The following is a 26882-nucleotide window of genomic DNA, read 5'->3' on the forward strand; positions in this document are numbered from 1 at the left end:
GAAGTTTATACTTTTAACGAATACTGACGTTGTAAAGAGATTTGGACAAGACTTAAAACTGATTTAAGTAAACAAAAAGTAGTTGGCAAGTCAACTTTTAAGGGACTTGGTATGGTCTTGACTTCACCTTGACACAACAGTCATCTAGTCTCTGCCTATAATATGCTGTAAAAGCAAAGAAACCAAACCGATTCCACCCAACAAACCAGCAATACCAAATACAATACATTCTTCTCTATCTATAGTTCCTCCATGGATATAGAAGAGATGGAAGGAAATAATCAAGTGGAGGAACATCATGTCGACACTTCTCGTCCTTTTAGCTCTGTTAAAGAAGCTGTTGCCATATTTGGCCAACGGATTATGCTACCGGTACAAACTCATACCATGAACTCTAAATCGGCAAGTCCTATTGCTGCTAGTCGTAGCATCAACCAGAACGCTAAACCAAGAAGCCCTGGACTCAGCCAGACCGTTAAATTGGTAATTCCTACTGCTAGTCCTAGCATCAGCCAGACTGCTAAATTGGTAAGTCCTATTGCTAGTCCTAGCATAAGCCAGACCGCTTCTTCATCTTCTTCTCCATGGAAGCAACGCTCCTTGTTGCCCCCTTCTCCTCAAGGTCCAAAAGAAGAGATCATGGATGTGTTGAAGAAGCTTGAAGCCGAGATAACGGAAACAAAGACAGAGGTGAAGATGTTGAAGGAGAGAGAATCAGAGACAGAGGTTGCTTTGGCTACTTTAAACGCAGAGCTACATAAGAACAAGTCAAAGATAGCGAAAGCCGAAGCTGATGCTGCAGGGAAGAGCGCGGCAGCCATGACGAAATCAGTTAGCTTCAAGGACACAAAAGAGAAGGAAAATGGAGAGGACCAGAGGAGGAAAGAGCTGATGAGGAAGATGCAGAAGGAGTATCCTTCATTGGCTCAGATACTTGACAGTAACAAAGGAAACAGAGATGGGTATTTTGCGAACACTAAGAAGACGAAGAAGAAGAAGAAACCTATCATTCCTCTTGTGGGAGATTTCTTCTTCTTCAAGAAGAAAGGTTCTTCGCCTGAAATATCTGGACCTCTTTACACTACCTCTTCCACCCTGCACTTTTAACTGATATACCCAAGATCATGTACCCTGCAAGTGTATATATATGTATATGTATGTATGCACATCAATATTCGTAATATCTATGTATGTATGTGTTTTCGTGTGAGTGTGTTTGTGTGTGAGCGTATTCTTTATTTGTTTGTCTCTTTCTCTCTTTGTTTGGATTTTGAGTCCAAACCATCAGCGTGTGTTCCCCCTCTACTGTAACAATTACCTGTCAACTATCAGATTGTGAATATACAATGTTACTCTACTATTAGCACTGATTAGATACACAATCCAAAGATTAACTTCTATATTCGTAGACAAAGATAAAGTGTGTGATTATACAAAGTTAGGAAGTCAGTACGAAAAAGGCCAAGTGAGCATACCTTTCTAGAGACAGGTAACTCGCAACACCGAGCCCGTGTGAGCAAAAGGAATTGGTTTCTGGAACCAAAACCCCCGCCAGGTTAGCAAAAACACAGAACAACAAGTGATAACTATTAACAAATGAGTTCTGCAAAGATGTATTATTAAAAAAAGGCTTGTTTTTATTGTTCCAACGGGATTAACAACAACGAATAGGATCCATACAGAAAAGAGATGTAAAAATTACAACAGCACGGAGGACGACGACTGCAGCAGAAAAGGGAAAGAAAAAAAAAAAAGAGACACGCAAAGGTACCAAAAAACTCAGAGATTTACACCAAAGAGTCTTCTTAAAACTTGTTCAGCATATGCATCTTCCTTACCAAAGCATTTAAATCCCGAGGTTTCTCAGGAGCTGACCCCATCTTGGAGTATCCTCATCAAAAATGTAGGTCAAAGGTGAAACTAATACCCCACTGCCTCCGGCCTGCAATAACATTTATGAAAATGACCAAACCAAAAGAGGGAACGATAAACACAGATTTATGTGGAACGTGGTTGGTGCAAAAGTAGAAAGAGGATCAATAAGTTTTAAAGATCGGGTGGGAGTAAGATAATTGAGAAAAAAATGGCAGGGATTACTAAGAGAGAAATGGCAGGGATTACTAACCGCTCTAAGTTGCTTCACAGAGTCGTATAGGGCCTTTTTTGGTACACAAATCACGATGGCATAGTAGTCAACCGATACTTTTCCATTTTGTGTACAGTACACTGGGCTTATTGTCGGTCCCTGCTTGTTATAGACCCCATAAACAATCAGCAAGAACTAAAAAGCTAAGGCTTAAGAACTCCCACATTCTGAAACATTACCTGCAATCCTGACAATGATGGTTGGCTCAGCACACGCTCAGCCACTTCCTGAGCACTATTTCCTCTCATGTTTGCAACAACCTGAAATGAAATTATTAGAGAAAAGAAAGCGAAAGGGGTGAATAAGGAAAACACATCATGGAACCAAGTGCGTACAGTGAATTGGCCATCCGCCTTTAGATGGGCCTCCAATCTCTCAAGAATCTCGTGTACTGTGTTTAGTGCCCCTTTTCTCTCGTTTAATGCTCTTCTACTTGCCACAAGTGCCGCCTGAAATTACAAAGAAAAAAAAAATGTTCAGGAATGATGGCCGCCAACAGATTCTAAACAGACAGTTCATGGATCCAAGAACTTCACATCACCTGGCTTTCCAGCACAACACCTCCTTCAATTTCTTTCAAGTTGTTCTCTTTGAGTGTTATACCACTACTCACAAGATCCAAAATGGCATCAGCTATCCCCATCTAATTAACAAGCACATATGAGTCAACAGATTATGCTGGTAAGGCACAGTAAGATATGAAATCAGGACACTACAAGCTGACAACATTATCCTCCACAGAGCATATCAGTTTAACACTTGTTTTTAGAAAAGAATACAAGCAACTTAATGCCAAATGTTAAGCTTTTCGTTGAAAATCTCACCGCTGGAGCTGCCTCCAGTGCTCCGTCTGCAGTTGAAAACACCACATGCTTTATGCCATTTTCTTTCATAAATTTGGGGCCGAGCTGCAAAAACCAGTTGAATCATTCCCAAATATTATGTTGAAGCGAAATGGACTCTGAGAGAAATTAGATGACAACAGCGCACCAAAGAAGAATCTGTAACTCATCATACATAAGTGAAGCCAGTAGCTAAGCGTAAGGGTCTCTCTTCACTCCATTGGGGCATTTGCGCTAGCTCCTTCAGAGAATTTATATTCTCAAATATCCCATAGTTTGGAATCTGTGACCATTTGAGATACAATCAGAAAACCATCCACGGTAATGACCTGAGGACCTTAACCACAATAGATTAAAGCATACCGCAATAGACAGGTGACAGTCTCCAAAGTTGAGAGCTTCATGGACAATGATAAGATCTTCATTTTCCTAGAAAGAAAATTCAAACATCTAAATTATGATGCAAGGGGGCTTATCAGAGACAATCAAAGGGAAACTTTAAATTTTAAACACTATACGCTAAAGCAACAATATGGCATACTAATGATGAGAGAATAAAAGTAAACTGGTTCCAGCATAATGATAATGATAAAAATCACCACTGCTAATTCCAGCATCCTGAACATGATATCAAAGCTCTTCAAAAGAATATTTTTATGATCATCACTTACCTGACCATATTCACTAAGTGTGTCAAGACCAACGATACCTAGATCCAAATCTCCTGAGAGTAACTTTCTGACAATATCTTTTGGCCGTTGAAACCAGACTTCAGTGTTTGGTAACTGAAGGACATACAAAAATACCAACATAAGTCATGGTACACAAAACCACAAAACACACTATGGTTTTGAATTCGCTTGGAAACGATACCTGGGGAATCTGTGCAACATATTGCCTAGGATTGACTTGTTTAACAAACAGTTGACAGTCCTTCATAAAAGAAACCACAAATGAGAAAAGTCAAATCAAGCCATGAGATAACAATTCACTCAAAAGTAAGGGAAAAAAACATGTCAGTGAGTAAAAGAGTTCAAATGAAGCTTTGGCAACTATTCAAGAAAGCGATCATCAAACGCAAACAACACTTCACATGCCTAGGATTCAAATCAAACCAATTTATATCAGTTAAAGATCCCAACTTGCTCCAACTAATTAACCAAAACTTAACACTAAAAGCACAACAAAACAAAGTATAGTAAAATAAGCAGTCTGTAGAACCCATTTGAAGTTTTCAAAATCACAAATAATCAAATTATATAGTGAAAGAGAATGACGAACACAGAAACAGAGAGAGCTAATATAAAAATCATAAATCAGTCTCTATCAAAATCTCAATGACGAAACATTTCTCAGTCTCTAAGAACTAAATACAAGCTGAGTGAAGCTAAACAATTAAATCTGAGATTAACAATCGCAATGTTAAATCTCAGACCTTGAGAAGATCGATTGCATCAGCAGCCATACGTCCTTTACTAGGAAGACCAAGACGAATCTGGTCACGCTCAACGACAACAGCGGCCGGAGCAGGAGCTGGAGAGGAACCGTTTGTTGCGACGGAGCTTTGAACGGTGGAGACACAAGAAGTAACCAATCTGAGACATCTCCGACGAGGTACGATGACGGAGAAAGCGGTGGAAGGAGGCGGAGATAGGATAGGTGTTGAAGATGGGAAGGAGGAAGAAGAAGGGTATTGTTGTAAATTCGTAGGGAGAAGGAGAGACATTGTTGTGTGGCTTTTCGAGAGTGAAAGGGTTTCTTTTAGACCGGAGAAGGAATTATATAACGAATAAGACACAACACACTTTCACTCTGGGAGAGGCAGATTCTGACTATTAGATTCTTGATGCCATTTTAACACTTAAGGCCTGATCCATGCTTTTTTTTTTTTTTTTTTGTGGTGGCTTTTCTTATTTTAGTGGAATCTTTATGAGAAAAAACGTGAAAGAAAGAATTAAAAATTGAGAAAAAAGGAAGTGGGTGTAGGATTTATGCAACATTTGAAGAATGAATTGGACGGTGTGGATCGAATGGTACAAGTGTGGTTAGAATGCGACTGCGAAACATACACTAAGACCATCTTTATTGGAGGTATTTCATAAGAGTTTTTCACAATTAAAAAAATAAAAATAATGAAAATGAAGAAGAGAGAGTGTAGAAAGTTTCTCACTTGAGAAATTCTGAAATACTCTCTACAACCCATCATGACAATTCTCATCTCACTATTGGTTCAATTTTTTAACAAATATATTTTTTTAATCAAATAATCAAATTATAATATAATAGTAATATTTTTTTTTTTGGAGAAACTTTGTGAATTTCTCATGGATGGAGATGCTCTAACGGTGTAGATTTGAGTAGAGCGAAAATAGAATGAAGATACAAAACTGTTCTCCAATCATTATAAATGCTCGAAATGAGTTTCTATTTGGAGAAAGAATTGTATTTATTTGTAAATGAAACCAACTCATATAATTCTGTCAAAAAGTTTCAGAAAACAAAAATGGAGAACATTTTGGACCGTCATGTCTTTTTGGGATTTGGTGTGGACCGTCAACTCAGATGGACAGAAATTAAATTCCTGTTTGTGAGCACTGAGCAGGAAGGAGCCTTGATTATTAGATTCTTGAAGGCCTGAACCAGAGCTTCATTATCCTTTTTGTTGTGAGATTTCAATAAATTTTTAATACTTGAAATTATTTTTAAAAACGTGAAAAATTAAAGGGAATTAATTAAAATTAAGAAAAGAAAGTGATAGACAAGTAGGGTTTGTGGATTGGACGATATGAGCGAGATAAGTGTGGTTAGAGAAAGAATCGTATTAATATTTAATAGGTAACGTAACCCATATTATATAATTCATTCAAAAGATACTCATATAGTTTGTTTGTTTTTTTAAATGAAAAGCAGTTGACAGTCATACTTCGGGATTTTGTACCGTGTACAATCCCAAATGTGGTTCACAAAAACATGGGAAGATAAAAATTTTAATTATAACGTATCGTTCAATTAACACCACAAATGAAAGAAAATAAATTAAAAATTATGCCAATGTGTAAATCGAATAGTCCAATCGCATGACACTACACTTTTTCATGTTACTGTCAATATCGAAGATATAAGTTTAACCAACGTAGGATTGACCAAATGGTAAATCTTTCATGTGAAGGTGATAGATTTGACATCCGTTGACATAAATTTAAGTTGGTGTTGATCGCATCTCTAAGAGATATAGGGCATTCGAGCTTGAAAGCAAATAAAAGTTTTTTTTTTATTAGATGATGTCCTGTTTTGCAATTTATTTTATGGATTTTTAGTTTGGTTTGTCTAATATTTACTTTATGAGTGTCTAATATTTACTTTATGAGTAGTGGACAACACCAGCTCGTGTGCATAAATGAGAAACAAAACAGTGGAGCAACCAAGAGGTATGATAGACCTACGTAACCATCCAATAACCATGGAGTTCACACAAGTCTATGATTTTGAATTTGTGATTTTAGCTGTTGGTTTTGAATTCTCGCCATTTTCTTCTTAGCTCGAAGAGCAGACCCATTCTTTGTATTTTTCTCATATTAAAAGAACAGACAGATCGCATGTCTCCTGGATTATTAAGCGAAATAGAGAATATGGAGTCTTCTACACGCATAGCAACGACAGTAGTTGTTGTACCGTTTTCGTTGGTCATGATTTCCGAGCGAGAAGAAACAATATAGAGATCGAGTAAAGTCAAACAATTCAACTGAACAAAACATACTTGTGTGATTCGTACATCATCAACAGGAGGATACTAGAGAGTTCTATAGGACACAAGCTTATCAATCAATACATGCAACACATATATCAGATTTTGCGTTGATGAAGAATCACAAATTCATATGAATAATGAGAGCTAGGTGAATGTTGGTGCAGGAATTGACACCTCCGACAATATCGGTTTAAACCGGGGGAGAATGTGAATAAAATCGAGAATTCAATTTAACCGGGGTACCCCGGTTAGCCTGTTAATGGGCCTAAGTAATGAGTTCGCCAAAATACCTAATTCGACAGCTGAGATCGCCCAGCCGACTTCTTGAACCTCGGAAAGAGAAGACTTCCATTTCGAGAGAAGATAATTTTATGAAGAATAGAAGTAATGAAGATTTAGGTCTTAGATAATTAGAAGTTTATCATATTTTGACATGACCAGTTTATTGTATAAATAGAGGAGTTTTATCCTCCATTACGACCATCTTTAACCTTATACAAGAGATCACTCTTTACAGAGCAAACCCTAACTTTTTACCCAAGTAACCTTGTTCTTTTCTTTTGATCATTCGCGAGCTAAGAGAAAAGTGAATTTGTCTAAATCCTTTAGTATAAATTTATTGTTTAATTACACAATCAACAGTGAATACTACAAGACACGAGCAATTTGCATCTTAACCCCAAGAGAATTCCACATCGTTCCTTATATATACTCTAAAGTCTAAACAACCAAATTCGATTTAGTAATTAAGCTCATCGCTAAAAGAACATATATATGACATCATTAGTTATGGATTATAATTGTATGTCTATTAGGAATCACGAGACACGAGTAGAGGGCTTCAAATATAGGAAGCAAATAACGGAACCTTACCTTGCGGTTTAAATTGGCCGGCCGTTTGGTAGACGAGCCAATTATATATTATTCTCAAATATTCTTTATATAACATATTACGAAAATGAAATAATTGTTACTCTATCTATGTAAATATATTTTCTTCCATTGCTTCATTTTCAAAGAAAACCCTAATGGTTCCAACCAAAAAAAAGAAAACCCTAATGGTGTCGAAAAAGCTTCCATTAGATCTGGAAGAAGAGATACTCTTTCGAGTTCCACCTCGATCTCTCGTTCGCTTCAGATCCGTTTGCAGAGAATGGAACACTCTTTTCAAGAATAAGAGATTCATCAACAAAAACTTTGCTTGCGGTCGGCCAGAAATCATGTTAAATACACATTCACATATTTATTCGATAAGCGTCGATCTCAAAGACGAAAATCCAACTATAAAGGTGCGTGATTTACGCTTTGATCATTTAAGTTGCCGCGGTTATCATCTGTATGGGATCTGCGATGGTAACTTCTTCATGTATAGCTTTCTTAATGGAGGCGGAGGCGTTGTTTGGAACCCGTTGTTTTGGAGACAGACTAAATGGATTGCCAAGGCTGAGAATACATGTGGCAAGGCCATTGGTTACGATGGTAGTAGACCCGAAAAGAGTTACAAGATTATCGGAAGGAGTAGTTGTTCTTGGCAGGGTAAAGTTACTGATACATATTCAGTCTTCGAATTTGCAACCAATGCGTGGAAGGTTACTGATCATACCCGTTTTCACGAAAAGCCAGAATTAATGGACGACTCCGGTAGGGTCTCCCTGAATGGAAATTTGTACTGGACAGCTTATAATTCTCCCCACACTGGTCAGTATTTCATCGCAATGCTCGATTTTTCGAAAGAGATAGAAAAGAGTCGAAAGACCTTTTGTGTTTTACCGTGTAAGGGGGAAAAAAGTACTACACATACTCGTATCCTCTCGATTTACAAGGGAGATCGGTTTTCAGTGTTAGAACAATCCAAAAAAACAAGGGAGATTGAGATTTGGGTGACAAAGGATCAAATTGGTAACGGGGATGATGGAGACGATGTGGTGTGGATTAAGTTCATGACAGTCTCAAGACCTGACTTCCCCATATTACTTAGTTACATCTCTACAAGTTACTTTGTCGATAATGATATCCATGGGAAGAGCTTTGTTCTGTGTTGTCCTAGCAAGAGACCTAAAGCAGCTTGGGTGTATATTGTGAGGGGAGATTTGTGCAAAAAGATTAAGATAGATCAAGTGCTATGTGAGTTTCAATCCTCTGTCTATGTTCCCAGTTTGATCACCATTCCTTGAGAGTTGAGAGACTTTCGCTGAAGCTAGTACTGAACAAGAAGAACTTTTACAAGTTTTAAATTCATTGTTGCTTTCGTATTATTTAGATATTATTTAATAAAGCTTTTACAGGATTGATTTCCACAATTTGTTCGGCCTAATTCGGTTAATTGATAATCTAATTTGTGAGCATGGGAAGATATACGACGTCCTTTCTCTATCAGTGATTCCTGTTTATATACACTATAACCTATCGCTCAAATTAGGAGAATACTGTAACCAAGGAAGTTATAACATAAGCCAAAATGTTAGCGCGGACTAGGACAAAAACAGAAAACTAACTTAGTGCGTGTATGTTGTCTTAGAATAATATCATGTGTACAAAATATTTGAACCAAACAACTATCTATTTCCCCAAAGTTAGTTTTAGCACTCCATTGAAATTAATAAGAGAACGGAAGCCCAGTGACACTGAGTATTGAAAATAAACATTAATGAGTAGATGTATACAACCTAGCTTGCTTAAACCATCTAGGCATGTTATTAGAATATCTATCATGTAAGTATCCAAACTCAATTTTTTCCAAGTAAAGAACAGTGTGTCTTATATTATATACATACTAGTGCCTTGAAAATCCTTGTGCCAGAAAAAAGAACAGTTGCAGAAGACCTTGCTCGATCGAAAAAGAAATCAAACAAAAGTAGCATACAGAAAAGAAGTGAGATCTGTCACCAACTCTTTCACTGGAACTTATTAATTGCGATTAATTATGCAATTTTTATTCTTTTGGTTTGAATGCAATTTTATCCTACAAAAATATAAGAAACTCAACAATGAAAACTGAAAAATCGAAAAGACTATCATTCCTTCTATACATTGAAAACATTCTCTACCCATGAGAGTCCATTTGGACCCAAACCTAACAATTCCTTCACACATAAATTGTTCTTGTCTAAACACTACTAAACAACAACACACAAAATCTCACAATAAAACAATCAACCAAACCGCTACAAACGCTTTAAATCAATTTCTTACCACATTCAATGATTTCACAAGATTAGTTTACATCACTCACTCAGAGCTATTTGAGTTCTCCTCTCTACTATCATCATCATGATCACTCTGTTGCTGCTTCTCTTGATGCTCCACCGCATTGTTCGCTTGTTCCGCATTCGCGTTTGCGTTTCCGCCTCTTGAATAAGCCGAGTTCAAAGCGGCTAACATCCCGAGATTCGAGTCCGGCATACTTAGTCCTAAGTTCTGAGTCGGCTGCGGCTGAGCTAAAAAAGAACCTAACTGAAGTGGACTTCCTCTGTACTGATCCATCGGAAAACTAAACCCCGTTCCCGCCATAAAGTGAGTCGCTGCTCCGCCTCCACCTCCCGCTCCTCCTCCAGCAGAGTTCACAAATGGCCACATAGGAGGAGCACGGTGGCCTGCGGCGGTGTTATTGTTGCTACTACTCTCCATTTGATTACCGGCCGTTGTCGGTACCGGAAGCATCCAAAAAGTGTTCCCAGCACCAGACCTACTCGGCGGCGCAACCGCCCACATCGGCGCCGCCGTAGGACCCGACGTTTCACTTTCTTTCAAAGATTTATTCTCGTTCTGTTTCCGATCATCGTTTTCTTTAGACAAATCAACCGATCTATACCGTTTCCTAGAGAAATTCTCACCTTCAGGAATAGTTTCCACCGGATCTTGATTCTGATTCTGGTTCTGGTGGTGTTGAAGCTGATGATGAAACCCTAAAAGCGGCGACGTATGAGCAGCAAACACACCGCCGCCTCCTTGTTCATCATACTGATGATGAGTCAATCCAAGAGCACCGTAAAGCGGCACCGATTTCGACGGCGGAGCAGAGAGAGTCGATCCACTACTTCGTAACGAAACACTTAAAGTAGAGAAGTTCGCCGGAATAGTTCCTGTACCTGTAGCAGCAACAATAGCTGGCTCAGCTTGTTGAAGAAGCCATTCAATAGTTTCACCATCGGATTTATGACCTAACTCTCTCGTTAACTGAAAAACTCTAGCTGCACATAGCGCCGGCATACGAATCCGACGTCCTCTTCCGTCGACTTTCGTGTGACGGTCTTTAGTCGACCGCTTCGTTGTAGTCGCCGTTGCCGTAGATGAGGTTGTTGCGAGTGTTGAGTCTTCGGGAGGTGTAGATCTGGGAACGATTGAGAGAGATGCGTCAACTAGCTGTCTTGCTCCTCCTCCGGTGGCGACGGCGGCGGTGTCGTTGTTGTTGTTTCGGATGTCGGAGAGATCCATTTTCCGGTGAGAAAGAAGGGAAAAGAAGATGAAATTGAAATTAGGGTTTGGTGAAAGAGGAAGAAACGGCCATGGAAGCTCCGATTGTCGCCTTCAAGTTTGACTCTTGTCTTCTTCTTTGTCTCGAGAAGAGAGAGAGAGAGATGAGAGAAAAAAAGGTTTGATGATGTAAAAGCAGGTGGATGACTTTTCCAGCAAGAGGATATTATTATTAAAATAAATAATATATATGCCGTCATTAACATTAAATAAAACGTTTATTGATTTTTGATTAGTTATTATATAAATCAAAAAGTAATTAGGGGAGAAAAATAACTTTTCACAATTATTTTAAGTCTTTTTTATCAAAATTCTACCCAAATATGAGTTATGTTATTTTTCAATTACATTATTTTCATCACAACATTATTGTTTACCAATTTTAGAGCACCAATAAAAAAAGGTTTAAAAAAGATTTGTGGATTAAGAAAGTTAGAAAGAGAGAGATAAGCATCTTTCAGACAGTGAAGCGTGCGTATTTTTGCAGGTGGGGACAGCTCATTACAATCCACCTCCGTATCTCCATTTCACTTTTGTCTTAAATATTTTTAGTTTTATAAGATTTTGTTAAAAGTATATCCATTAGATAAATGACACTAAATTCTTTAATTAGTTATATAGTTTTGGGAAAAAATGCACTTTCAAATCGTTACAGCTTTTTGTTTTAGACGTTATTTTGGTTATAGATTCATTAACATATCAGTTTGTAAGAATTTGGATCACAAATTTGATCATTCAACCAAATTAAGAAAGACATCAAACGTTACTCGTCAAGAATCCCAAAGAAAGGATGGACAAAAACTTATCTAATTTGGAATTTTCTAGTATTTAGAATTTATGAACCGGTTGAAATGGGCCGGTCTGTTGTGGCCCAAACCCGAAAAATTATTTATGAACGGGTTTCCTCCTAATTTAATATGGTAAGGCGTTGGGGTATTTGGGTCTTTTTGGGTTTACGGTTCAGTTATTTTAAGATTTCAGATTCAGATCGGGTTTTTTTGGTTTGGATTCGAGTTCATCCGGAATATCCAAAACTCAAAATTTTGTATCAAAATATATTTAAATTACTTGAAAATACACAAAAAAAATTCCAAAAAACTTGAGTATTTTCTATCCGAATCTATCGAAAAGTAGGTAAAATATCCAAAATATATACAAAATCTAATATTTTATGCACTTAATAGTTGTTGTAAATATGATTATTACTAATAAATTATTTTTATGTATATATATTTCAGATATGTTCAGAAACTTGATCGGATTCGGGTTTTGTAGTTTAGGATCTGATTAGGTATTTTAAAATTTTGGGTTTGAATTCAGATCGGGTTTTTAGGGTCAGGTTCGGTTCGGTTCTTCGGGTTCGGGTATTTTGCCCACGCCTACCAAAAACATTTCTAATGTAGCCGTTTCAGTTTCCTCTAAAACCAAACGACAACAATGCTAACCAGTTTACTTTCTGATAACAATTGAGTTGATATAGGCCCTTCAAGAGGCTTGACAAAGAGCAATGAAATAGCTGTAAATGTGCATATAAATTAAGTGCAGATCTGAGGCAATCAAATATTTTGACGCTTGGGGATAGTACTACAGAAAATGGCAACAACTTTACATGAAGCATTCACTCGAAGGGAATGCACCATTTTACAAGTAACATAAAATACAACAGTGGGTATCATAGTACAACTCCAGAGATGAGTCCGGGTTCGAATATATTCGTCCCATATATTACACAAGTCGCTACAACAATCACCAGATAAATGAAGTCCAGGTGTCTGATCTTCGAACTAAACCACCTCAGGCAAGCCATCTCCTGGAAGTAATATAGGATTTCCAGGTGCACTGGTGAGTTAACTTGTCAACCATAAGAAAAGAAAAAAAAAGAAACGACGGGGGAGTTAAAAACGTCTGTGGTGAGGCGGTAGATAAGGGTCTGATCTTGTTGAGTCGCCAGGCCCTTAAGATCTCTAATGAACCAGTGGGTAGAGAGACATTTACTAAAAGTGGAATTGACCCATCACAGATACAGAGTCACGCCTACAGTTGGAATCTTTGGTGTTCAGTGAAAGACTGGAGAACTGAGAGTCGAGATCTTTGCTAGTAGCACGTCCGCGACTGGCTGATGGTTTTTGAGTTTGTTGTTGTTGCTGATACAACGCTCGTAGTCTCCCAATCTCCTTTTCCAACACTTCTTGTTCCACTGGATAATAGACAGAACTCATGAGGTATACAATCTTAAGAACTGTTGAATCTTGATAACTAGCTAATACTTACAAACTCATACTCTAGACTATAGTTTGAACCTTAAGAACCTAAAAGAAACTGCGAGAAACTTACATTGTTTGATAAGCTTCTCCTGAGCTATACTTTCGAGACGCTTCTTGAGAGCTTTATTTTCCATACTCAGAATAAGATTCCTCTGGTTGAGAAAATCAAGTTCAGCTGAAACTTTGGAGCCTTCTGCCTATAGTCACAAAATAAAATCCATACTTCAGTGCTGCACAAATTGTAATCTACTACATCTTTCACTTACTCTCTCTTTGAATGCAAGTTTTTTTGAGCCTTACCTGCAATGTCTGTACATTTCTTTCTAGCTCAGATATGTACTGGAGCTTACGGACCCGTGATCTTTGTGCAAATTGCCTGCAGGGAGCAGCAAACTAAATGAGTACTGATCATTCTATATTGCTTTGAATAGGTACATCAATCAAGAACGAGTAAAGAGATCACAAACTGTTTGGCTCGTTTTGTGTTGTCAGCTTCATAAGTCACAGGCGAAGGATTGGAGTTGTTTTCCTCAGAAGATAACATCTTTGGGTCATGAGAAAAAGGTTCAGCATAGTTCTTTCTTTCTGACGATATTACTGTTGCATCTTGAGACATATATAAAGCTCCCAAGTTTTTTCCGCCACCGTTCTCACGAGCGAAAGGTAACCAAGAAGGACAAGCCCCAGTTGCCACCAAAGAATCCCGCTGACGACTCTTCTGTTTCAGAAAACTAGCACCAGAGTAGAAGGCAGCATCCTGAGCATTTTTATTCCGGTCAAGCTCTTGGACTCCTCTTTGAGTGGATAAAACAGTATTCCTATAACTGAAATCATTTTGGAGAGTCAAACTTATGTTTGTAGCATTAGCCACATCTAGATAAGCGTAAGAGTCACTTGATGAACGCCGATGACCACATTTTCGAGCAGGGCTTTCCGGCTGCTCATTGAGAAGATCATCAAGCCAAAAGGGAAGCTCTTCTACCAAATGGCTCTCGGAGGAAGTTCGCTGGTGATGTGTTTTCTCATTACTAAGCTTCTGACCATGTCTTGAACCAATCAAACCAGTAGGAATATACTCGGAATACGATGCTGATACACTAGGAAACGGTATTTTTGGTGGGAGCAAAGCATGCTTTCCCGGGTACATCAAGTTTCTAACACTCTGTGATCCCTTGGAGCTAGCCATTGTCACCCTTGCCTGACAAAACAACAGTAAAAGATAGATCTGACTATTTAAACCATTGCATCAAAACCCACAAAATCAAATCTTTTTAAGCTTGGCCTAACTCCTAAGAACTCAGTAGCAGATTTAGAACAAAACAAGCAATCCAAAACCTAATTAAGCTAATAAAGTAAGGAAAAAGTTGGTAACAAAACATCAAACACAGATCAATGCAACAAATCTATAGAGCCTAAAATGTTTTATAAAGCTGACACTGAAGCAGAACACTATAGCTGACCAATTCAGACAACCAGACCAGAACAGGTCATCCAAATTCAGTTGCTTTCTTATTAATATTAACATAAACACATAAAAGCGATTACAAGAAATAACCATTTTTTCATTTCAGCTAATCAAAGTTTTTCTTACTCATCCAAGTTAATCAATAAGCTTTTTTCATCTTCCCACATTTTCCAGCAACCAAACAGTGAACACATCAAGTAGTAAAATTGTAATATCAAGAATCTATAAAAGGCAAGTAAAATCAGAAAGTTTCCTTTTTTAGAAACTATGAGAATCAGATAGACAGATACAGATTCGTCTTCCTGATTACAAGTTTTGATAATTGATTCTACTTTCCAACTTAAAGAAGAAGAACAAACTAACCAGTTGGAGACAGATCCAAATCGGAGAAATTTCAGAAAACAGAAGCTGAAAATGAGAACTCCGGCTTGTTTCTTCCACCGGAGATCTTCTCTGTCTTATCGTTGAAGGAGAAGAAGAATCTCTATTGACTAAGAGAAGGGTGATAGAGAGAAATTTGGGGGAATTTAAGTCCTTAAAAGTAAAATAAAAGCCTTCTCTTTTGTCTTAAGACCTTTTGTTTTTCTTACTTTTAGTATTTAAAAATAGTCTCAAATACTTTACAATATTTTATAATTTGACCCCGATGTTTAATTTCCGCGGATTTTTGATTCAAAGTTCAAATACTACTAATTTGAATTGGGACAAAGTAGAAAAGTTCTATTTCTTTTTCTTTTAGTTTATTGCAAAATTTGCTTTCTTAGTAATTGTCTCAATAATTATGGAGTTTTTTTGGCGGAATTGAAATGTAGGATTAAATTATTTAGGAGGTACTATAGTTTCGATATTAGAAATTTTGTTAGTTGTTAACAGACTCGTTTTTGTTCGACGTGGTTGATTTTGATTATCTCGGAACGAAAGATTTCTTTTGATAAATTATTTTGTTAGAAATCATGTATATAATTTTTGTCTTCCGTTTTGCTTTTATTTAATTTTTGTAGAATGTAATTCCATATATTTCTTAGTTTTTTCTAGAATTTGAAATCTTGTTCTTTCTTTTAAATTTTGTTTCAGGTGATATTTAATTATCCCACCATTAATATTATCTTTTGTGGATATGTAGAATTAACATGCACTATAGAGCAGCTGAATTGTCTTGTCAAGCAATGGCATAATTTGTTTTGCTTTTCATATTATTTATCATATTATAAAGTTTTCGTGATGAAAAGTTTTATCTATGAAAAAGGTTATAATATAGAAAAGAACATAGATAGACAAAGACATTAATCTAGTTACAATTTACACGTCATAAACACTACACAAAATGAAAGAGGATCTTTTGTCGAAGATCATGTTTTTAGCATATGGGCCATTTATTTATTAATTTCATTTATTTATATAATGATTGGTGAGTTGGAATTGATCTGTTACCTAACTTAAAGTGCAACAACATGGGCCAACTTGTCATTTTATTACATTTTTTTTATATTTATAAGTTCACAAAATGACAAAAACAAAAATGAAATCTCAAATTTCTATTTTTCTCCAACATGTCTCTCATAAAACTTTTATTTAAATCCAATTCTCTGGTTCCCAATCCAGTCTGTGGCGGCCCCAATCTTTCCACAACCTTATGAATGTTTAGTATCCATTGTTAATCACTGTGTTAACTAATCATTAACCACTTCATAATTTATATTACTACTTGTTTATCTACTTTGTATAAATAATAATCACATCTATATCATAGACTTGACCAATATTTGTTCTAATACTATTCTTAGCCCCTTGCATATATAACTATACATATTCATGAAGCTTGCATGTATTATATAAGTTAAGTGGGACGAGAAATAGACCATCACTATAAGAAAAACTATTGCATGTTGAGAAAAGGTGATAGATTAGTATGAATAAACAAGAAAAACAAATATTTCCCTTATCCGTAAAAAATAATATAAAACGTGTCAAGTAATTCGGGGTTTTAGGTCAGTTCATAAAAAAACATAATTTAGCCACGAAAATTTATGTGTTAAGCTTTTGCATCTATGGTTAAAATATGAATCGTTACATGTGAGCACTAATTAAATGGGCAACAACAATGGCTAATAAATCTTTAGCAAAAAAAAAAACAATGGCTAATAAATATTAACCCTTACAGTCACAGATTTGTGGATTAATAAGCTTATGGTATGTCGAAGAAGCAAAATTTTGTGGACTATCGTCGGTAGGATACTTCTAAGCTAGTATATAAAGTTTATGGAGCCTAATTGATGGATGTGGTGCTTATATATCATAATGGATGAAGAATACTTTGGTATTTTGTTGTATTAGAAAGATCAACTCATGCCTTATATGAGTTTCCGATGATAAAGTCATGATTTATAATCAAATTTGCTTAAGGAAGATGTAGACAAGAGATATATCATCGGTTAGAGATGATCTATGTCAAAGCTATGATATTATTGTGGCAGCATGATTACAGGAAATGATTTAACTAAATGTGCAACGAGTTTCTTGTTTCATCAACACAAAAACAGAGTCAAAACAATTAAGAACTGAAATGAGTTAGCACTGATGTGGACATACCCTAATAAAGGATAATGGTGAGGTTACTTGTAAAAGAAGTTAAAATCCCCCATGAATTAAGAGGAAAATATCTTAAAATAGAGAGAGGCATGGCGTAAACAAAGGCTCAAACAAAACAGCAAAGCCCTTTATATTTTCAATCTAACTCTCTCTCATGTATTGCGAGAAACAAAGAAAACTTAAGCCTCAAGAAATCAAACCCACAAAAAATCAATTCAACAAAACCTCTTTCTGCTCTCTCTCTCTTTTTCATTCCCATATGTTGCTTCCTTGAGTTTATCTCTTCCCAAAGAATGGGAAGCAACATCTGAGGATCCATTTGATTACCATACATATATTAAAAACAAAAACATATATCTTTGTGTGTGCGCGTTAATGATGAAATAGCAGATTGAGAGCAAGAAAGAGGTCATAGCTGATAACCACAATGGAGATTCAGAGGATGAGGCAGTTGATGTCTCTTTGGTCTAATTTGAAGAGTAGCCGCGTTTCTCTCACCGGTGGGAATCATACAGCCGCAAGGTTCTGCACTCGCTAGGCTCGCCTCTTCTCTCGCTAGCTTTTTCTTTCTTCTTTCTCTTCTTCTTACTTCCTTTTGATTCTCTTTTAGCTCTCTATTCTCTTCTCTTCTCTTCTCTTTTTCCTATTTCTTTAACTTTCAACTGTACATTTTCGCGCGCGCTCTTTGTCTCAGCTTTTAAGACATAACAAAACAAGATATGGTGTTTGTTACTGTCCAAGACTTTCACTCCATGTGCCAAAAGCATTGTCACTACCTCTTGAAAAAGAGAGACCGCTCGAGCTCCTCTACAAGCTCTGCGGATACTTTCCTCAAGGCTTCTCGCTCTGAAGTCTTGAGTCTCTTTATGAGATCAACGCTTTTGGCTTTGTTGTTTCTGTCATTTACTTGGTTAAGTCTCCTGAAATATGGAACTACTGCAACCGCTCCATCTAAGTCGGTTGAATCTGACCTTCCTGAATTACTACCTTTGCTCCTCAACGATTTGGAGAAGCAAGGTCTCTTTAAGATGGGTGATAAAGCACTCTTCCTAAGTGGAGGAGATGATGAGGTCACTGTTTCTTCATACTCTCAAACAGTGATCGAAACTGATATGCTTCTTGTATCTGCAAGCGATCAGGAGATGCAGAGCATGGTACCAGATGAGACCTTTGATTTCGCCTTTGCGCATTCTCGCCACATTGACTCTGCTGAATTTATAGACAGGACTCTTAAAGTTGGCGGCATCTTCACCGTCCAGCTCAACCTTCAAGATCTTCCTCCAAATTTCTTGAAACATCCAAACTACGAGATAGTTTACGTAAAGAGCTCTGAGTATACGGTAATGACGATGAGGAAAACAGGGGAAACAGAGCAAAAACAGAGCTTAGTCGCCACCGGGAGAAAGCTTCTCGGTATCACAGAAGAAGATGCCAGGGAAAAAGCTTTGAGAAAGCTAGAGGATGTTCTCCTTGAACCACCAAGAGCAGCTTCAAGGAAATCAAGAACATACTTCAAACGGACTCGGTACCTCCCAGACCTTATGGGAGACAACTTGGACCTGGAGAGCTACTCGAGGCGGGTATTCATCGATGTGGGAAACGGAAAAGGAAGCAGCGGAATGGAATGGTTTGTTGAAAATTACCCAACAAGGAATCAGAAGTTTGAGATGTACAAGATTGAGACGGTGAACGATGAGATGAGCCTAGAATCTGAGAAAATGGGAATGACGGAGTGGCTGAAAGAGAATGTCAAGGAAGAGGAATACGTGGTGATGAAGGCCGAGGCGGAAATGGTGGAGGAGATGATGAGGAGCAAGTCGATAAAAATGGTGGATGAGCTTTTCTTGGAGTGCAAGCCAAAGGGTTTAGGGCTAAGGGGAAGAAAGATGCAGAGTAAAAGTGGTAGGGCTTATTGGGAGTGTTTGGCTCTTTATGGCAAACTAAGAGATGAAGGTGTTGCTGTGCATCAATGGTGGGGTTGAAGTTAAAGAACATGGAGACAGAACTGAGAGAGAATATCCATCAAACCAGTCTCTTTTTATTATATTTTCTGTTTGTTTTTTTTCCCTCTGTTGTTTCTTTTTGTGAAAGGCCTCTTTTTGTTTTTGTGTGTTAATTTGTAATCATAAGTTTGTTGTTGTGTTTTAAGTATTTTGTGGTGTTTAAGTTTGGGATCTGATGAGCTTAATTAAAAGTGTTTCGTGTTTCCTTGTTGAAAATTTTCTTTACCTTTTCATTCCACTCACGTTTGAAACCATATAGTCCTTATCTTCCTTCAACCTCTGATTCAAACCTTTGGGACAAGCCATTTGTTTTCTGTTTTCAGACAACGAAATATAAGAACTGATAAAAATCAGACATAAATTGCAACCAACATAAATCAAAACTCTCCTTCAATACAACTTCCAGTGACGGATAAAGAAGAAGAGTCTGAGAGAGAAACTAACTAATCCACGTTGATTCAGGCTAGTGTTTTTCAAGCTGTTTTTGAAGTTGACTATAGAAAGACAAAAAAAGAGTAAAGTAAGAAGAAGAAGAACATAATGTGCGAAGTAGTAAGAAGTAAACAAACAAACAAGATAATGCAGCAAGCACAAGAACATAAGAAACAGAGTAAGTAATAGCATTGCTTAACTTGTTTATAAACAAGCTTCCTTTGATATTTTGACAAGCCAAAAGAGAGCAGATTAGCAACGTTAATTAATAGTCTCTAGAGACGGACAAGTGACTTAATACTTTCCCAAACCCATTCTAAACAAAAGAAACATAAACATAAAGCCTACACATTTCTTGTGCTGTAACTTACAATATATGACGACTTACATGTGGTAGAGCGTCTTGGGATTTTCAGGATCTCCTTGACGATGAAATTTTCATTTGTACAATAATAATTCAAAACGTAGAGTCAGCTTCTTGAGGATTGTCGAATTCGCTAGGAAGTACGAATGTCCCGAGATGCCGGTTTTGATATCAACAAACTCAAGCGACGATAACAAACACTCTGGAACAGCGAAAAAGTTGAACTGACGCAGCTCTTCGTGATGTGAGATTTCCATACCTGAGGAAAAAAAGAGGGAAAAAAGGTAATGAAAAGTAGAGAGCACCCGAAAGACATTTACATACTCACACACGGTTCCGACAATCTTCAACTTTTCCAAGACGGGACAACAAGAGACAAGTCTCTCAAAACTGGCCTCTTTGCGATACCAGATATATATCAAGTGGATAGTCTTCAGGCAAGGCAATGAAACAAACTCGACATCATCCAAGATAACCTCATAGAGTTTTAAAGATACTATCGTCTCACAGGTATAAAGACAAGACTTATAGGGCATATCATACGAAGCATTGGGAGGACAACAAAATCTAGATGTTGGATCTTACGCTTAACTGCAGAATCAGTCCATGACTTGAGATAAGAGTGATCATAATCTACATCTTCCTTCATAGAACACTTTGGAGGAACAGGCCTGATTCGATTTCACTCTATCAACCATTGTCTTTTCTTTTTCTGTAGAAAACTTTACTGAAATACAATAAATTTAGCCGCCGGAACTGTTAAACGAAAAGACTGTAGTTAATAAATGTTTGTTAAACGAAAGCCCAATAATCCAACATGGCTCATTAAGTCTGACATTTTTGTTGACATGTCTATAAGACTATAACATTTCCATGGTTTTGTTCATTTGTTTTCTTGTCGACATAATTTCTTTTCAAAAAATTACTGTCTAAACATATATATCTAATTTTGAAAATAATGTATGTTATTATTTGTTATGTTGTAAATATGAGATTTTTTTAGTGTTAAACTTTAATATTTAGAACTTATTAATCTTATTTTCAGTGTTACAGTCCTTTTTCAGTTAGAAACATAAAAATGCGTTGATTAGACCAAAAAAACATAGAGCTATGTCGGTCTAAACATTCGAATTTTGGTTCGGATTCGATTCAAATGAATTTGTATTCAAAATTATTCGGGTAGAAAAATTTATTATCTGTGATGGATTTTATAACTATTCAATTATGAAAAGTGTCTAATTTCGGTCAGTTTCAGATCGATTTTCGAAGAAAAAAAGACTCAAAAATTATAGAATTTAAATAAAATTTGTTTAATCATACTAAACTTTGGCTAAATTTTACAAAAATGGATATAATTTTAACAAATATAACTATTTTTTATATTTAGATTATTTAGAATATTTTTTGTTATTAATTATAAAATTATAGCTAAATATAATTAAAATGTACCCGAATTACATTTAACTATAATTTTATAAGAAATAACAAAAATATCCTAAATGACCTAGATATCAAAAAAAAATGTAATTATATTTATAAAATTATACATATTTTCAATAATGTTACACTACTCTCTCTTTTTCTTTTTCACAAAAAGTCAACCCTAACAAACAGTCAGACTCTATCTAACCTTTGATAGACAAGGTCTATTTATTAGATCGATAATAAATAAATAAATAATAAAAGACTCGAATATAGGTATTTAAGTAAGACCACTGCAAACAAAATATAAAATATTGACTTGTTATAGAAGTCATAAACAATTCTTTTTGTTTTTGAAATATTAAAAGTTCGACATGTAATTCTCAATTTTAATAAAATGAGCACTTTGGTGCCTCTATGTGGATTTTCTACAAGATCAAGTCAACAAGAAAAACACAGAAAATGGAAAAGCCTAGAAACGAGACGATGCCTGTTTTAGTGCTGCGAGGTTTCATAGTGGGAGCAATATTTTGTTAGAGTAAAATTCTTTTAGAGGTAATGGAGAAAGTGTTTAAGTGTTTTGAGAGAGTTTTTTAGGAAATAGAACTTTTATTACTTTGCTTTAAACTTGAATACAACTTCACAATATTACAACATTTGAGAAGGGGAGGAGGTATTTATAGCCTCCAAACTACAAAATATCTAAAATATTTTAATCCTAAGTCTAGAGAGTTCTTACATAAGATCTAGATTACATTATTCAAATTATCTAGATTATTCTATTAGAGTATCTAGATTTTTATGTTTAAGGAGGTGGAAGATGATTCTAGAAAATTTCTAGAATCTTTTAAGGAGGTGGAAATGATGATATTTCTAAAGAAAACTCTAGAACTTGGATTTGGCCATAATTAATTATTGGATAATTGATCCAATAATTAAACTTGATTCAAAATCAAGTTTAACTTTCAACACCCCCTCTTAAACTTGATTTTGCTACTCCAAGCAAACTCCTCATCTTGATAAAGTCTTCACGCTTGAGAGGCTTGGTAAAAATATCGGCTACTTGATCATGTGTCTTCACATACTCCAATTGCACGTCCTTCTTGCTAACACACTCTCTAATGTAGTGATAGCGTGTGTCAATGTGTTTACTTCGATCATGGAAGACCGGGTTCTTCGCCAAAGCTATTGCCGACTTGTTGTCCACAAAGATCTTCGTTGGTTCCTCTTGTGGTAAGCTTAACTCCTTCAAGAGGTTTCTTAACCAAATAGCATGGCATACACATGACGTAGCCGCTACATACTCCGCTTCACAAGTGGATAGAGTGACAATTGGTTGTTTCTTCGACATCCATGTGAAAGCCGTGTCTCCAATGTAAAACACAAAACCACTTGTACTCTTTCGGTCATCTACGTCTCCACCCCAATCGCTATCGCTATATCCAACAAGCTTGTAATCACTAGTAGTTGAATAATGTAAGCCAAAGTTTACGGTACCTTTGATATAGCGAAGAATCCTTTTTGCCGCTTTGAAATGAGTTGTTGTTGGATGCTCCATGTAACGACTAACAACTCCGACCGCATATAAAATATCGGGCCTTGTGCATGTTAAGTATCTCAAGCTTCCAACCAAGCTCTTAAAGGTTGTTGGATCCACTCCTTCCCCTTCTTCTTTCTTTGATAGTTTGATTCCGCATTCCATTGGTGTACAAACGGGATTTGAGTCATCCATCTTGAACTTCTTAAGTACCTCCTTAGCATAGCCTTCTTGAGTTATGAATATTCCATTGTCTTCTTGTTTTACTTCAATTCCGAGATAGTAAGACATCAATCCAATGTCCGTCATCTCGAACTCCTTCGTCATCTCTTTCTTGAATTCTTCGAACATGCTTGGATTGTTACCCGTGAATATCAAGTCATCTACATATAAGCATGCGATCAATATATCTTCTTTTTGAATTTTGATATAGAGTGCATGCTCATATGGACACTTGATGAAATCTTTCTCCTTGAAATACTTGTCAATTCGAGTATTCCAAGCTCTTGGGGCTTGTTTTAATCCATAAAGCGCCTTTTTTAGTCTCAAGACTTTGTCTTCTTCACCTTTGACTATGTAGCCTTGTGGTTGCTCAATGTAAACTTCTTCTTCAAGATCTCCATTTAAGAAGGCCGACTTGACATCCATTTGATGTATCTTCCACTTGTTTTGAGCCGCTAGTGAGATGATTAGTCTAACCGTTTCTAGACGAGCAACGGGAGCAAATACCTCGTCATAGTCAATTCCGGCTCTTTGACTATAACCTTTTGCAACCAATCTTGCTTTGTATCTTTCCACTTCTCCTTTAGAGTTTTTCTTTGCTTTATACACCCACTTCACGCCAATTGCCTTGTGTCCATTTGGAAGTGAAGTTAACTCCCATGTGTCATTCTTTTGTATTGATTTGATCTCTTCATCCATGGCATTTCTCCAAGTCTTCTTTTCAATGGCTTCTTGGAAATCCATGGGTTCGCACTTTTCTTCTATTTGAGAACTTGTTGGTGAAGTTGGTGGTGTAGTAGGCTCTTCACTTGGTGGCTCCTCTCTTGTTGGCTCCGGCTTATCTTCTTCAAAATGTGGAAAGAAGTTATAATCTTCTTCATTTGAGTTCCAATCCCATTCTCCTTCTTCATCGAACACTATATTTCGACTAATAATTGTCTTCTTCGTATCGGGATTATAGAGCTTGTAGCCTTTGGAGTTGTTATCATAACCAATGAAGATATACTTCTCACTTTTGTCATCTAGTTTGCTCCGCTTCTCATCCGGTACATGAGCATGAGCAATACTTCCAAAGACTCTTAAATGAGAAACACCGGGCTTTCTTCCGCTCCAAGCTTCTTGTGGTGTTTTTCCGGAGACACTTTTTGTTGGAGATCGATTTAATAGATAAACCGCACACGCGACCGCTTCCGCCCACAACTCTTTTGGTAGTCTCTTACTTTTGAGCATGCTCCTTGCCATCTCAAGAATTGTTCTATTCTTTCTTTCCGCTACACCATTTTGTTGAGGGGATCTTGGCACCGTTAATTGTCTTCGAATGCCGTTGTCTTCACAATACTTAAGAAACTCCTTGGATGTAAATTCTCCTCCACGGTCGGATCTCATGGTTTTGATCACAAGACCACTCTCCTTCTCAACATGGGCTTTAAACTTTTTGAAAATTTCGAACACCTCGGATTTTTCTTTCAAAAAATATACCCATGTTTTTCTTGAAAAATCATCAATAAAGAGAAGGAAGTAATTACTTTTACCAAGTGATTTCGGCTTGATCGGACCACACACATCGGTGTGTATTAGCTCCAACGGTTTTTGTGCTCTTGAACTTGACTCCTTTGGAAAGCTCATTTTGAATTGCTTTCCAAGTAGACATCCTTCACACACTTGATTTGGATGATTTATACAAGGTAGCCCTCTCACCATTTCCTTCCTTGAAAGCAACTCCAATCCTCCAAAATTTAGATGTCCGAATCGAAGATGCCATAGCCAAGACTCCTCTTTGTAACACATCTTAAGACATTGTGCAATGTCATTTCGAATGTTGAGGACAAACATTCTATTTTTCGACATTGGCACCTTGGTAATGAGATTGCTTTCTTGGTCTCTTATTGAAAGGTTATTATCTTTTAATCTAATATCATAACCTTTCTCTAAGAGTTGTCCAAGGCTCAAGATGTTTGTCTTCATGCTCGGAATATAGTAAACGTTGGAAATAAATTGATGATCTCCATTCTTCAATCGAATAAGAATGTTTCCTTTACCTTTTACCTCCATCTTCGATTCATCTCCTAAAGCCACATTTCCTCTCACCGATTCATCAAGCTCCGCGAACATACTTTTTCTCCCGCACATGTGATTACTTGCACCACTATCGAGGTACCACTTATGATTCTCTTCTTGTTCATCTTTCTTGTAGCTAGCCATTAATAACATGTCTTCTTCTTGAATTTTTTCTTCAACGTAGTTGGCCTTCTCCTCAAATTTTTTGTTGCTAGGAGCTTTACATTCAGAAGCATAATGTCCAAACTTCCCACAATTGTAGCATTTGACACTTGATTTATCGTATCTTGATTTTGGGTGTCCTTTCCCACGACCTCTTGATGAGTTTTCACCTCTTTGGTTTGTGTTGTCTTCATGTGGCCTCCAACCACGTCCATTTCCATATCCACCACGACCTCGTCCTCGTACTTGACCACCACCTCTTCTTTGGTAACTTTGGCCGTTTTCTTCTTTTGTAATTTGCATATTGAGGACTTGTTCGACGATATCTTCTTTCTTCTTCTTCTTTTCTTCATAAGCTTGTAATGACCCAAGAAGTTGCTCTATTGTCATAGCTTCTAAATCTTTTGTTTCTTCAATGACGGTGACAATATGCTCAAATTTTAGATCCAATGATCTAAGAACTTTCTCCATGATTCTCACATCATCTAGCTTCTCTCCGTTTCTTTTAAGGTTATTAGTAACCGTCAACACTCTTGAGAAGTAATCGGAGACGAGTTCACCTTCCTTCATTTGTAGTGCTTCAAATTCTCCTCTTAGAGTTTGAAGACGTACTTTCTTGACTTGATCGGCACCTTTGTAAGAGGTTCGAAGCTTCTCCCATGCTTCTTTCGCCGACGTAGCTTCAACGACCTTCTCGAACGTATCTTCATCTAATCCTTGATAGATTAGACAGAGAGCTTTCTTGTCTCTCTTTCTTGAGTCTCTCAAACCATCTTTTTGAGTTTGAGAAAGACTACCTTCATTCTCCGGTTCAATGAAACCTTTCTCGACTATCTCCCACACGTCATGTGCTCCTAGGATAGCCTTCATTCGTAGACTCCAATTATCATAGTTGCTCTTTGTGAGCACCGGGACTTGGAAGGGAACATTATTACTCGCCATCTTTAGGATCTTCAAGCTCTGATACCACTTTGTTAGAGTAAAATTCTTTTAGAGGTAATGGAGAAAGTGTTTAAGTGTTTTGAGAGAGTTTTTTAGGAAATAGAACTTTTATTACTTTGCTTTAAACTTGAATACAACTTCACAACATTACAACATTTGAGAAGGGGAGGAGGTATTTATAGCCTCCAAACTACAAAATATCTAAAATATTTT

General features: G+C 36.8%; 6 protein-coding genes and 2 pseudogenes across 10 annotated transcripts, besides 1 other annotated feature; 3 read left to right on the forward strand and 5 right to left on the reverse strand.

Moving 5' to 3' along the window:
• Nucleotides 1-189: 189 nt before the first annotated feature.
• Nucleotides 190-1363, forward strand: AT1G58070 (WEB family protein). The gene has a single exon (NM_104589.4). It carries the CDS (start codon nt 253-255, stop codon nt 1105-1107), a length of 855 nt encoding a protein of 284 aa, NP_176104.1. The 5' UTR covers nt 190-252; the 3' UTR covers nt 1108-1363.
• A 235-nt stretch (nt 1364-1598) lies between these two features.
• ATP-PRT1 (ATP phosphoribosyl transferase 1) lies at nt 1599-4964 on the reverse strand. The gene is made up of 11 exons (NM_104590.4): nt 4424-4964; nt 3862-3921; nt 3660-3773; nt 3352-3417; nt 3164-3271; nt 2971-3054; nt 2688-2789; nt 2482-2595; nt 2326-2406; nt 2126-2245; nt 1599-1942 (listed from the first exon to the last, which is right to left on the reverse strand). The coding sequence occupies exons 1-11, from the start codon at nt 4712-4714 to the stop codon at nt 1847-1849; spliced, it is 1236 nt and encodes a 411-aa protein (NP_176105.1). The 5' UTR covers nt 4715-4964; the 3' UTR covers nt 1599-1846.
• A 2830-nt stretch (nt 4965-7794) lies between these two features.
• Nucleotides 7795-8910, forward strand: AT1G58090 (F-box and associated interaction domains-containing protein; the record flags this gene model as incomplete). Its single annotated transcript, NM_104591.1, has 1 exon — nt 7795-8910. The coding sequence occupies one exon, from the start codon at nt 7795-7797 to the stop codon at nt 8908-8910; it is 1116 nt and encodes a 371-aa protein (NP_176106.1).
• Nucleotides 8911-9616: 706 nt separating this feature from the next.
• On the reverse strand, nt 9617-11474 carry TCP8 (TCP family transcription factor). 2 transcript variants are annotated; one of them, NM_001084270.1, is made up of 2 exons: nt 10897-11307; nt 9744-10824 (listed from the first exon to the last, which is right to left on the reverse strand). In NM_001084270.1, exons 1-2 carry the CDS (start codon nt 11168-11170, stop codon nt 9965-9967), a joined length of 1134 nt encoding a protein of 377 aa, NP_001077739.1. In that variant the 5' UTR covers nt 11171-11307; the 3' UTR covers nt 9744-9964. The 2 variants fall into 2 exon arrangements, with proteins under 2 accessions (NP_176107.1, NP_001077739.1); NM_104592.5 differs by having other exon boundaries at nt 9617-11474.
• Nucleotides 11475-12689: 1215 nt separating this feature from the next.
• On the reverse strand, nt 12690-15555 carry AT1G58110 (Basic-leucine zipper (bZIP) transcription factor family protein). Of its 2 annotated transcripts, none has more exons than NM_001036128.2 (5): nt 15302-15555; nt 13941-14671; nt 13774-13849; nt 13544-13670; nt 12690-13406 (listed from the first exon to the last, which is right to left on the reverse strand). In NM_001036128.2, the coding sequence occupies exons 2-5, from the start codon at nt 14657-14659 to the stop codon at nt 13204-13206; spliced, it is 1125 nt and encodes a 374-aa protein (NP_001031205.1). In that variant the 5' UTR covers nt 14660-14671; nt 15302-15555; the 3' UTR covers nt 12690-13203. The 2 variants fall into 2 exon arrangements, with proteins under 2 accessions (NP_001031205.1, NP_176108.3); NM_104593.4 differs by lacking the exon at nt 15302-15555 and adding an exon at nt 15065-15301 and having other exon boundaries at nt 12759-13406.
• Nucleotides 15556-17685: 2130 nt separating this feature from the next.
• Nucleotides 17686-19742, forward strand: AT1G58120 (uncharacterized protein). The gene has a single exon (NM_104594.2). The coding sequence runs from the start codon at nt 18247-18249 to the stop codon at nt 19507-19509; it is 1263 nt and encodes a 420-aa protein (NP_176109.2). The 5' UTR covers nt 17686-18246; the 3' UTR covers nt 19510-19742.
• Nucleotides 17955-18065: a sequence feature (AT1G58120.uORF1).
• Nucleotides 19743-20153: 411 nt separating the features above from the next.
• Nucleotides 20154-22387, reverse strand: AT1G58130 (annotated as a pseudogene). Its single transcript has 3 exons — nt 22239-22387; nt 20912-21082; nt 20154-20585 (listed from the first exon to the last, which is right to left on the reverse strand).
• A 319-nt stretch (nt 22388-22706) lies between these two features.
• Nucleotides 22707-26669, reverse strand: AT1G58140 (annotated as a pseudogene; the record flags this gene model as incomplete). Its single annotated transcript has 1 exon — nt 22707-26669.
• Nucleotides 26670-26882: the final 213 nt, after the last annotated feature.

Source organism: Arabidopsis thaliana (genome assembly GCF_000001735.4).
Source record: "Arabidopsis thaliana chromosome 1 sequence".
Classification (NCBI taxonomy): Eukaryota; Viridiplantae; Streptophyta; class Magnoliopsida; order Brassicales; family Brassicaceae; genus Arabidopsis; species Arabidopsis thaliana.

Bases quoted from the DNA above. Each gene is read 5' to 3' on its own strand.
- AT1G58070 (NM_104589.4), top strand. From the start codon at position 253: ATGGATATAGAAGAGATGGAAGGAAATAATCAAGTGGAGGAACATCAT.
- AT1G58120 (NM_104594.2), top strand. From the start codon at position 18,247: ATGGTGTTTGTTACTGTCCAAGACTTTCACTCCATGTGCCAAAAGCAT.
- ATP-PRT1 (NM_104590.4), bottom strand. From the start codon at position 4,714: ATGTCTCTCCTTCTCCCTACGAATTTACAACAATACCCTTCTTCTTCC. The intron at 3,272-3,351 runs GTATGCTTTAAT...AAATGGTCACAG, and splicing joins ACTGTCACCTGTCTATTGCG to ATTCCAAACTATGGGATATT. The intron at 2,790-2,970 runs GTGAGATTTTCA...CTTGTTAATTAG, and splicing joins CACTGGAGGCAGCTCCAGCG to ATGGGGATAGCTGATGCCAT.
- TCP8 (NM_104592.5), bottom strand. From the start codon at position 11,170: ATGGATCTCTCCGACATCCGAAACAACAACAACGACACCGCCGCCGTC.
- AT1G58110 (NM_001036128.2), bottom strand. From the start codon at position 14,659: ATGGCTAGCTCCAAGGGATCACAGAGTGTTAGAAACTTGATGTACCCG. The intron at 13,671-13,773 runs GTAAGGCTCAAA...TTGTGACTATAG, and splicing joins GAAATGTACAGACATTGCAG to GCAGAAGGCTCCAAAGTTTC. The intron at 13,407-13,543 runs GTAAGTTTCTCG...TCTATTATCCAG, and splicing joins GGAGAAGCTTATCAAACAAT to TGGAACAAGAAGTGTTGGAA.